Source organism: Thamnophis elegans, chromosome 13 (genome assembly GCF_009769535.1).
Source record: "Thamnophis elegans isolate rThaEle1 chromosome 13, rThaEle1.pri, whole genome shotgun sequence".
Classification (NCBI taxonomy): domain Eukaryota; kingdom Metazoa; phylum Chordata; class Lepidosauria; order Squamata; family Colubridae; genus Thamnophis; species Thamnophis elegans.
The window spans coordinates 25,375,657-25,387,579 of NC_045553.1; the positions used below are offsets into that span (position 1 = coordinate 25,375,657).

The 11,923-nt window shown below is 55.6% G+C and overlaps 1 protein-coding gene across 1 annotated transcript; it reads left to right on the plus strand.

Annotated features, from left to right (window-relative positions):
• Nucleotides 1-5,703: 5,703 nt before the first annotated feature.
• Nucleotides 5,704-10,292, plus strand: EGR3 (early growth response 3). Its single transcript, XM_032228937.1, has 2 exons — nucleotides 5,704-6,024; nucleotides 8,150-10,292. Exons 1-2 carry the CDS (start codon nucleotides 5,865-5,867, stop codon nucleotides 9,205-9,207), a joined length of 1,218 nt encoding a protein of 405 aa, XP_032084828.1. The 5' UTR covers nucleotides 5,704-5,864; the 3' UTR covers nucleotides 9,208-10,292.
• The last annotated feature ends 1,631 nt before the right edge of the window (nucleotides 10,293-11,923 follow it).

Below are 11,923 nucleotides of genomic sequence, written 5' to 3' on the forward strand. Positions count from 1 at the left end.
TAATAACCATACCTTATAAATTATTGTAACAATGAAGCAAATGTTTTTGGCCTAGTCATTATATAACAGATGCTGCAGTATTTAGTTTGGGTTGTGTTGGGAACTTGGTTGTGGTTAAAGGTAAAGATTCCCCTTGCACATATGACCTAGTCGTTCCTGACTCTAGGGCGCAGTGCTCATCTCCATTTCAAAGCCGAAGAGCCAGCGCTGTCCAAAGATGTCTCCATGGTCCTGTGGCCAGCATGACTAAACACCAAAGACGCATGGAACGCTGTTACCTTTCCACCAAAAATGGTCCCTATTTTTCGACTTGCATTTTTAGATGTTTTCGAACTGCTAGGTTGGCAAAAGCTGAGACAAGTAATGGAAGCTCACTCCGTTACACGGCGCTAGGGGTTCAGACCGGCGCTAGGGGTTCAGACCGCCAAACCTTTCTGATTGACAAGCTGAGCGTCTTAGCCACTGAGCCACCGCGTCCCTTGAATTCTACTGTATAGTGCAATATTAATGCAATATCAGGGGTTTTCAATTCATTTGCATAGAATGTGAAGGATTGTCATTTTTGTTTTAGCTATTATGTATTTAAGTATCTTAGCCACCCCTAAGTGTTGTGGATAAATGCCCTTAAAAAGAATTTAATCAATCAGACCTGATCAATATTCCCACACACACACAGACACAAACTTTATTACAACAGGAGGAAAGAACGCCACCAAATTAGATCTGGGTGCTTTTGCACAATTAACACGCATTTCTTGTAGTGCGGTGTGTGTGAGTGTGAGAGAGAGAAAGAGAGACCATTTAGCCTCCCGCCTTAAGCAAGCGGAGAAGTGGGGAAATTTGCAGGCGACGCCCCTATCAAACGCGCCACTTTTTTGGCTGCTCGGCGATTTTGGTTTGTTGTTTTTTTTAAATTTCGCGCGCGCGCATGCGTCCCATTGCAACAAGGCATTCTGCGCCGAGAAAGGAAATACTTGAGCCGGAGGGGGGGTACTAGCGGTTGGAAGAGGCGAGGGGGCGTCCGTTTCCCTCCGCAGCTTTCCCGGCTGCTTGGGGCTGCTGCGGACGGGCAAGAGAAGGAGGAGGAGAAGGAGGGTGGTAGATGATGGAGAGCGCACTCCTGGCTTGCAAGGAAATCTGGCTGCGGGGGCGGCCCTGGGGAGCCTTTCCACGCGGGGGGTCCGTTGCCCACGCCTTCACCGGGCTGCTACATTCCCTCCTCCTGTTCCCCTGCCCGCTGTCTCCGGAGCCGGCTGTTTCCCCTCCCCCCTCCCCTCCTCCCCGGAGCAGGCGGCGCCTTGAAAGGCCGGCGGTTCCGCTCCGTTTCTCTTTCCACTTGTAGCAGATCGAGGGGAGGCGGGGGGGGGGAGTGGAGAAATGCCACCCGGGAGCCGGAACCTGTCGCCAAATAAGGCATCCCGGGCGGGGCCGGATCCTGGCCTTGTATGGCGCTTCCCCTCGGCTGCCGGCCCAGCCAGGCCCGCGGCTGCAACGGGGCGAAGGCAGCGCGGGGATCCCTAGCGGGCCGCCCCCGCGATACGCCAGGGCATCCACACCCACACAGACCCCCCTCTCAGGCACCTAGCTGCACCCCCGAGGACTCAGTCTCGACTCTGGAGCATCCCCAGTCGGGGGAGGAAGTGGGGGCATCCTTTGGCACCCCCTCCTTTTTTTGCACATCTCTGCCTCCCACACTCCCTCCCCTCTCCTGCTCCGCTCGCGAACTTCTCTTTCCAGGAGCAGCGTTGGGAAGGCTGCGCTCAAGGTCAGCCCGGAAGCCCCGCTGGCTCCCCTCCGTCCCCGCGGGGGATGGGTGGGTGGGAATTCTCTTGCTGTTGCCTGCCTGGGTTTTCAGCCGGTTGAACTCGCGGTCAGATCAAAGCTGAACTTCTTTGCAACCGTTGCCCCCCTCCGCTCACCTCCCCCCAACCATGCATGCAGCTCCTCCCTAAATCTCTTTGCGAAGGCAGCGAGTGTCTCCAGCATCTATTGAGAGGGGCAAGCGGCGAGCGGTTTTTATCTTTCTTCCCCCCTGCCCCCCAGTGGAGGATGAAGGCTCACCGGTGCCCTAAGCACTGACAGATCTTGGTACCCCCCCCCATCCTCCTTTGTACATACTGTACAAATCTTCAGTTTTTTTTTCCCCTCGACTTTGTGGTGCCCCCCCCCACTTTGGGTCTGGTGCCCTAAGCACGTGCTTAGTCTGTTTAATAATGGTTAATACACCACTTTCCACCACCCTCCCATTTTTCCTTAGGGAGGAAAAAAGGCCAACCCGAAGACGTTTTGCCCACCGCTGCCCGCCTCGGAACGGAAACGATGCCTTCAAAATTATCCGCCAAGTTCGGGGGAGGGAGCTGTTCTCACTTTCTCTCCTTTCCACTCCCCCCTCCCTTCCACTCCCCCCATCAGCGGTGCCTTTTCAGGTGGGGCGGAGGACGAGCATCCTTCACTGCAAAATTCAGCATTCAAAATCCCTGCTTTGGGGTGGGGATGATTTGCAACTTCCGAGAAAGTAACACCTGCGCATGTGGCATCCCCGTTTCTAGCACTTCCCAAAAAAATCTAAAGCGGCGCTTTTAAATACTCCCGCGGGGAGGGGGCTGCCTCCCCCCCCCCAATCTTCCTTCCTTGGGAGTGCTTTTCTCGGAGACAAGCACCTCCCTTAAGGACAGGTCTAAGGGGTGGCGCGCGGATGGTGGCTATTCCTTCGCCGAGTTACACAGCGGCGCAGTTCCAACAGATAATAGCATCCTTAGAGTCCCCCTGAAACATCCCTCCTCCCCCCCCCCCCAAATGAATAGGCCTCGGTCTGAGATTGCAGCGCGATGCGTTGAGCGGCTGAGTGGTAGCTAAGTGCGCTTGTACTCGTTGAAGTTTACGCCCGAGTAAAGGGATTCAAACAACATTGAGAGATGCCGGGGAAAAGCAAGCAAGGTTGGTAGGAGCTGTGGCCTGCAGGCAATTAGCAGTTAGCAATTCCCTGATTTCTGGACTAGACTGAAAAATTAAATTTAAAAAACCCTCCTGTCCCGAAGAAGTTGCTAAAAACACAGCATGAAGCATTTTCATCGCCTCTGAGAGTGAACGTTACTGGAGATAAACAGAGAGAAGGGCAATAAACTCACAACCTCGCATAGAGGGATCCGCAGTAAACAAAGAAGGTGCCATAACAAATATTTATGCCCGAGACCTGGAGACCTCTTAAAGGCACCTGGAGGGGGAGGAGAGGGGTGGGGGAAGACTTCTTCGCCCCCGACTGCCCTAAGGCTCTTGGCCACTCTCACCGCCTCTTTCCCCAAATCCAGACTCTTTTCCAGGCTGCCTTTCACTCCACTTGTAGGGTTGACCGTGCAGGAGTTGGGTAAGCGGAGCCGTTGCAACATATAATTTTTCCATACATTTTGCTCCATACCTCGCAGGGCTTTTATTCCCCAGATAGCATCAGTTGGCACACTTAGCACGAAACCACCCAATTGCCGACGCCTCGCAAGTGCAAAACTTTTTTAAAAGGGGGGGAGGGAGGGAAGGACGGGGAGGGGAGGAGGGGATGAAAATCATACACACGCACACACACACACACGATCCAGGGTTCCCTCTCTGAAACCGTTCCAAGGATTCGTATTCACCGTGCCTGAATTTTAAAAGGAGAAAATATACCTTGGGGGAGAGGGGGAAGGATTGCAGAATTAGGCGGGTGTAGTTTAATTCTCTCCCCCCCCCCCCCGCTTCTCTCCGTCCCCCGTAACTGCAGAACTGCGCGTCTGCTTCCAGCGTCTCCTGCTACCTTAACAAACTCCCACGAAAACCCAGGCTCTGATGCCAGACGCTGCTCCGGTAATCCCAAGCAAGGCCGGGCTTGCCTCGTCTCTTGCCCAAAACGTTTGCCATTTGGCCGCGTTTAGGTCTCCCTGAGAGTATCGGGGACTGGCGGGGAGCCTAGAAGGATCTGGGATGTTTGCTAGCCGCTCTTGATTCTTCTTAACCGTTTCCAGTTTTTTTGCTAGCGGCTCCCCCTGATTAAAAAGCTTCGGACTGCGAGAACAGCCCGCGTCCCGGTGCTCACGATGCCGTGAAGGTCTGCGTAGCCCCTTGAGCCCCGACCAAGGTCTCCTCAGCCGTCCCTACCTCGTAAGCCCGTCCCGATGATAATGTTTCGAAAAAGCCCTTTGGCCCATCCTGAGCTGCTTGGAGGCAAGGTAGGAGGCTTTAACTCCTAAATTGCGCGCAACGATAGCGAAGCGTCACGTCTCGAGGCTTTGGCAATGTTTACTCTGGCAATGCATGTTTAACATAGTAGTAGAACTGATAGGTAGGCTCGATGAACTAAACTGCCCACGTCAGTCAACCTCGCAGGGTTGTTGTTTAAGGATGAAGTGCTCCGCAATGGGGGCGGGCGCGGGGGCGTCTTCAGACGATCCCGTGTACTTGTTAAGGACAAAATGCAGCGCGGCTATAAATACTGAATGGTGGTTGAACCAAGTATTTTCGTTTATCGTAACGGCTCCCCCCTCCGGAAAGGAAACATATTTTCTTTAATAAATACCTCCGCTTGGTCTGTCTTAGGGGAGCGTTTTTAATAGAACTTCCTAAACAGTTACAGAGTCTTTGGGAGGAGGGGAGATACAGCACGGCCACCAACGGGGGTCTTTTGCTGGGTTTATGAAGTGACCCCACTTGCGGCACTTGGGGAGGGGGCAATCCTACCCCAGCGCCCCTCTTTAATGCCTCTTTCCCCCACTCCTCCAGTTCTTTGAACTGAGGGAGGACGCAAGGGGCCCTCGGGGTTCCAGCATTAAACGGTGCCCTGGCCGCGGTTCAAAAGCCAGAAGAGGCGACGCGGGCTTAGTAAAGGGCGCCACGCCAAAATGCCCACGACCGAGCGCTCGCGCGTCTCTTGCTTACTGCCTCTTCCTCCTCCTCTTCCTCTCTCCCGAAGCCGAGCCAGAGGTAAAAACAGTGTCCAGGCGAGGCACAAGACGCTCTACAGCTGATGCGCTGGCATTCGCCAGCCCTGGGCATAGCAGCCTGTTGGTTGATGCTTTCCACGACCGAAGCCCCCTCTTGGCCTCTCGCGGGGAGGGGGAGGGAAGCGACCGCTGGCAGAATCCACGGCCCGAGAGAAGCCGACGATCCCGCGTGGTCCAGAGCGCAGGAGGTCGTCGGTCTCGGGCCCCGCAGCTCGGAGGCTGCCCAGCTTCCTGCTCTGAGAAATGTTCCATTGTGAGGAGCTTCCATTGTGACGTCGCGGCTTCGGCTGGGCTTTGTCTGTCCATATATGGGCAGCTACGTCATGGAGCTTTTCCCCGGCTCACATAAATAGCTGGTGGAGTTCCCTGGCTGAGCATTTGGGCTGCAGCGGAGAAGCCGGCTGGAACGGACCGAAGCAGACGAAGGAAGCGGAGCGAGGCTGGGGTGGGAGGAGGAGGGGAGGTGGGAGGAGGCGAGGCAGGGTTTGAAAAGCTCCCACCGCCGCCTTCTTCCACGGACCTCTTGCAACACAGAACGGCTCGTCCTTCCTCCTCCTCAGCCGCCGCTGTCATCCAGGAAACACCTTCAGGGATCTACCGAGGATTGCGCGCTCTCCCCCCCTTCCCCGACCCACCCACCCACCCTCCTTTCTCCGCCAACCGGTCCTCCCCCGTTCGCCCCTCGCCTTTTCTCCCCTTACCCCTCCCCTCTCCCCCCTCCCCACCGCCGCAACTTTTCTCTCGTATGAGCTCCTCCGCGCAGGATTTGCCATTCGGATGTCGCCTTCTTTGGAACGGCGCTCGGAGTCACTTTGAACCCCCCGGTGGCGCAGCGGCGGCGGCAGCTGCCTCGGTCTCTCCTCCTCTTCCTCTTCCTCCTCCTCCTCCAGTGCTATGACAGGCAAACTCGTGGAGAAGCTGCCAGGGACCATGAACGCTTTGATGAACCAGTTGCCTGACAATCTGTACCCGGAGGAGATCCCCAACTCCCTGAATCTTTTCTCCGGCAACGGCGAGGCGACTGTGGCTCACTATAATAACCAGATGGCGACAGGTAAACGAGGCAGGGAGAGAGGCGAGGCTTGGGGAGGGGGCTGCGAGGGATGGGGGAACGTCTGTTTGCCGGGGGGGGGGAGCCGTGGGGGGAGGGGAGCTTTTCGCCGGCGGAGAGGCCGAAGGCTGAGACGGCGCATAATCTCCCTCTCTTCGGGCGCAAAAAGAATGGCAGGAGGCAAAAGCTGGAAGGTGGGGGGGGGGGGAAGCTGATGCAGGCGGGCGAGAGAAGGGGCCCTTGGCAGCTCCACTTTCTCCGCCCAGCCCCCCCCCCCCCCGACCAGGACTCTGCCTTTCACAGGCCTCCCAGGGATGGCTGCGCTTCTGTCGGCGGTGCGCTTCTGGCCGTGGGAACCAAGGCTCCCTTCGCCGTTGGCGTACTCTTTTTCTATGCGCTTCCATTCTTATGTGCGTGTGTTGTGTGTGCATGTGTGTGTGTCTTCCTTTCCATGTGCTGTGGCTTCTCTGTGGCATCAGGCTGCCATCCATCGCTGCGCTGGCATGTCGCCCCCCCCTCCCCACGCCCCCCCTCTCATTCTTCTTTCTCTTTACTGCTACATCCATCATGTCGGAATCAGGAGGGGGGGTGGAGAAGTACGTGAAGGCAACCCTGTTTTTCCTACATGGGGGGGGGGAGTCTGGAGCTGGGGAGGATTCCTAGAGGCAGAGAGGTGGTGGCTGCGCGGGCAGGGCAGAGAAGAGCAGCGAGAAGGACAAGGGAAGAGGTACAAGGTGGGGAAGAACGGGGCTTCGTCTCCGCCTCTCCCCCCCTCCTCTTCCCGTGCTGAAGCCCAAATTGACAGGCTTCCTTTTTGATGCCTCTCGGGAAGGGGAGAGTTCTGGGGAGGTGTGGGGTGACCAGAGGTCAGGGTTAGAGTCTCCCCTTTTTCTTCCAAACTGCAACGGACCCGGTTCGGTTCATCCTTGCCCCACCTCCACCGCATCCTTTGATTAGCCCACCATCTCCTCCCCCCAAATCCTTTCGCCACCAGCGCTCAGGGAGAGTGAGGTAACGCACACACACACACACAGTTTCCCCTCCTCCCTTTGTATTTTTCATAACTGGCCTCGGCGCAGAAATCCCTGAGAAGTTTGTAAAGCTCTCTTGGAGGTGGCCGGCCGTGTCGATGGGGTCGGAAAGCGGCCGGAGACAAGCCGAGAGAAAGACAGACAGCCCAGTTCGCTCCCTGCAGCCTGAGAACTTCAGGTACCTGCGACCTGCTCTGTTTCCCCGCCCTCCCTTCGACACGCAAGTCTCTTCTTAGGGTTCCTCTCTCGACCGTCCACTTCAACCACCAGGTAGCCTCTTTTGCCCAGCGCCTGGCGGCTTTAGTCCTTACTACCCAAAGTAGGGCTAGGAGTGGGACCTTCCTCGGCTCCGGCTGTGGCCTCGGCCTGAAACCGAGACGCCCCCCCCCTTTTTTTTTTAAGGCCGCGGAGAACGGCCTGTGGAAAGAGAACGCGCCGATCTTTGGAAGTACAGGTGCTTCGCTGCTCTCTCTCTCGCGCGCGCGTCTCGCTGGGTTCTCTAACACGCGTGTACTGGTAGGGCTGTGCGAGCGCTGCTACTTGTGGATTTTCTTCCTAGCATTGTGTCTTGCCTCTCTCTCTTGTGTGTCTAAGCGGGAGCGCGCGCGCGAGCTCTCCAAGGGCAGCCCAGCCTGGTTGGGCGATCCCTGAGCCTGGCCCGTTGGGGAAAGGGGGGTGCATTCCTCCCCAGCCCCAGCGCCCGGTGTATTTTTGTGTTTTGTCTTTTGAGTCTGTCCATAAGTTAAGCCTACAAATCCTTTCCCTGCTCCCTCCCTGCTTTCTCGAGCGCGAGGGCTCCGCCTTCCGCGGCCTCCAGACGCCGGCGCCTTTCCTATTCTTCTCGCGCGCCAGGCGCTGAGCGCAGCTTCCAATTTGGGGTTCGCGAGGGGTCCGGCGGGGAGCGGGGGGCTTCTGGGCAAAGCGAGGGCCCTTGGGACTGCCCACGTGGACCCTTCTCCATCCTCCGCCTGCCCTTCCCTCCTCTCTCTCGCCAGGCAGGTTTCTCGCCCCCCCCCTCACAATTCTCCTGGCCCCCCAATCGCTCACCTTTTCTTTCTCTCTCGCCCTCCCCTCCCCCCGTTTCTCGCCCCTCGCAGATAATGTTATGGATATTGGTTTAGCCAACGACAAGGCCGGGCAGGACTTGTCTTCCTACTCGGGCTCCTTCCAGCCCGCTCCCGGGGGCAACAAGACGGTGACCTACCTGGGCAAGTTCGCCTTCGACTCGCCCTCCAACTGGTGCCAGGACAACATCATCAGCCTGATGAGCAGCGGCATCCTCGGCGTGCCGCCGCCCTCCTCCGGCGGCCAGGCCTCGACGGGCGGCATGGTGCAAGCGCAGAGCCAGGCCGAAGTGGAGGGCATGTACCCGGCGCTGCCCCCGTACTCCACATGCAGCGAGCTTTACCCGGGAGAGCCCGTCTCCTTTCACGACCCGCAGGGCAACGCCGCCGGCTTGGCTTACCCCACGCAGGACTACCAAGGAGCCAAGCAGGGTGGCGGCTTGGACGGCAATCTCTTCCCCATGATCCCGGACTACAACCTCTACCACGGGCACCCCAACGACCTGGGCAGCCTCCCAGAACACAAACCTTTCCAGAACCTGGACCCGATCCGGGTCAACCCGCCCCCCATCACCCCACTGGAGACCATCAAAGCCTTCAAGGACAAGCAAATCCACCCGGGCTTCGGTAGCCTCCAGCAGCAACCGCCCCTCACCCTTAAGCCCATCCGGCCGCGCAAGTACCCCAACCGGCCCAGCAAGACCCCGCTCCACGAGCGGCCCCACGCTTGTCCGGCCGAAGGCTGCGACCGGCGCTTCTCGCGCTCCGACGAGCTCACGCGGCACCTGCGCATCCACACGGGCCACAAGCCCTTCCAGTGCCGCATCTGCATGCGCAGCTTCAGCCGCAGCGACCACCTCACCACCCATATCCGCACCCACACCGGCGAGAAGCCCTTCGCCTGCGAGTTCTGCGGGCGCAAGTTCGCGCGGAGCGACGAGCGCAAGCGGCACGCCAAGATCCACCTCAAGCAGAAGGAGAAGAAGGCCGACAAGGGGTCCGCTGCCAGCTCCGTGGGGCCCGGCCTCGGGGGGCCCTCCGGCTCGCCTGCGGTCTCTGGGCTGGCGCCCGTGGTCACCACCTGCGCGTGACGCTGCTGCCCCCGCCGCCCCAACGACTCCCAGTGCCTCCCGAGCCAGGCTGCCTTTGGTTGCGACCTCGCGCAAAAGCCGCGCAGCAGGAGCGACTCCTGGCCCAGGCCTGCTCGGGCTCCCGTTTGAAGTGGGGGTGGGCTGCCCTCGGCGCCCTCCGCTTCCCTGTCCCCACCGGCGAGCTGCTGGCTGGTGGGAAGGGAGGCTTGAACTTTCCGCGCGGATCGTCTTGATCCTAAGCGGGCTCAGAAAGGAGTTTTGCGGGGAGCGGCGGCTGCGCCACTTCCTCCTCGGAAGGACTGCCGGAGGGGGGGAAGGGGCGGAGGTGTCGGGCTGGGTTTGGATCTGGCTGACACGTGTAAATGAGGGGCGCAGGGTTGGATACGGGGCGTCCCCTCTTGGATTATTTCAGCCCCCGGACGCCCTTGCCCTCCCCTCCCAAAAGGCGCCCTTCCTTCCTCCTGAGCGTCCCCTCTTTCTTCTCCCTCGCTAGAGGGGGGCACCAAAGCGCAGTGCCTGCTGCCTGTGGAGACCGTGTCTGCCTGCATGCGTGTGTCTGCCTGCGCGTGGAAGTGTGTGCGTACGTGCGTTGGCCCCTGGATCTGACCTGGACTATTTGCACCCTAGAATTAATCCCCCCCCCCCCCGCCACTTTGCCCCCCCCAATAACTTGCGGGGGGGGACCCAAAGTCGAATTTGCATCCAAAAAGAAAGAAAGGGCATTGGATCCTTACAAAAAAAATGCGCAGGAGGGGGGGGGGCTGGGCTGGCTCCTTTCCTCTATGTCTCTCTAGACCCTTCCAGTAGCTGCCTGTCGATCTGCTTCGTTTGCCTTTGCCACTGCTGTTTGGGGGTAGTAGCTCAAATTCTGGTTTCTAAAGAGTATCCCCTTTCTTTTCTGGTTCTTCTAGGCTGCTCTCCTCTGCCTTTCTCCCCTCCCCTCATCTCCAACCCAGCTTGACATGTAAGCCCCTAACGAGGTCAAAGTAGTGGAGGCTCCTTTCCCTGGCTGTCCTGTCTTCCTTCTGGCCACCTGGAGGGGTAGCTGAAATGGCCAGCCACCACCCTCCTCCTCCTCCTCCTCCTCCTCCTCCTCGCATTGGGGTCCTTTGGTTAGAAGTTGGGCATTGTGTGACCTAAAACCTTTGGGTGTGCATGGGGAGAGGGGGATAGTTGAGCTACTCCAACCTGTAATTTCTCCATGGGAGGAAGCCAGGGGTAAGAACTGATGTGAGGCTCTTTTGGATTATCAAGCCAATTTCCCACCCCCACTCCTCTCCTCTGGTTACTCACTCACTGATGGTACCCATGAATGTAGTGGCTGGAGAGAGATCCTCCCCCCCTCAAAAAATGGAATTGGGGGTGGGAGGGCTTCTCTCCACTTCCCTCTACCTTGAATGTATTTTCTGATCCCCTTCTCATTTTCATTTTCCTCCTGGGACTTGGATGTTCAGGGAGGGAATGCGACCCATTGGGTCGGGCATCTTGTTTTGAGAGTCACTTTATGCACTCCACTACCCTTCCATTCCTTTTTTGAAGCACTGTGTGTGCATGTGAGTGAGTGAGTGAGTGAGTGTGTGTAGTGCATGTATTCAATGCAGCTGAACTATGAAAGTGTTCAAACCACCCTTACAAATTGATGGGGGAGGGGAGGGCATAGATTAGCTATTTCCAGATCCTTCTAGCTCTCCTGGAAATGTCATTTTAAGAAAGAGGGCTACTCTTGTAAGAATTTGGGGTGGGGTTTTTTTAAGGGAAAAAAAAAACCCCATTGTTTTCAAAAATGCAGGAAAAAAACAAAACAACCACCAGTGTTTTAATGCGTACTTTTTATAATGTTATTTTGGGAGGGTTTTGTTCTGTTGGGGGATTATTTAAACTGAAGGGGAGAGAAGTTTGTCTTTCCCCCCTCTTCTTCCGGTACGTGCATGTCACTGCATGTCTTGCTCTCTTATTTTTTTTTCCTTTTCCTTTTGTTTGTTTTAATAAAAATGCTCAGATATTTAAGCAAAACAATGATAATTATTAAAAAAAACTTGTTGCCAAAAGGTTGTGTTTTATTCAGGTTTGATGTCTGCATGTTTTAAAAAAAACTACATCAAAAATTCTCAGAGAGAAAAAAATGCAGTCTAATTTATGTGAAACTGAAAGAAACAAAAAAAATCAGGTTTAGCTACAAAAATCTTAAGGGAATGCTATTTTTTTGGAAGACTTTTGTATAAAGCTGAGTACTTAAGGGGAAAAAGAAAAACCAGATGTAATATATTTTGTGGATGTTTTTATTTCTTGAATTTATAGTACCTTATACTAAGGTTAAAATGCTTGATATTGTGGGAGAAAAAAAAGTGATAATTTTCACACACACATTTCATTTGCTCAGTTGTCATATTGTAATGCAAATATGATGGTTAATGCAGACAGCATTTTAAAGAGGGGTAAAATAATCAGAATTATTGAACAGATGTATTGTTGTACCCTTTGCACTGTGAGCAAATGCTAATGCAGTAAATATATTGTGTTTGCTGACAATCAAACCCTTGTAGTTAATATCTTCATTGTTTTTTTTCCCTCCTTTCTAAATATTGAGAGGTATAGATACATACATGTTCTCTGCGTTCGAAAAACATTTCTGCTATGTAAAAGAAGGAATTGCATGGTTACCAATGGAATATTAGATTTCTCTTCATTCTCTTGCTTCTGGAGCTACTTTAGATCT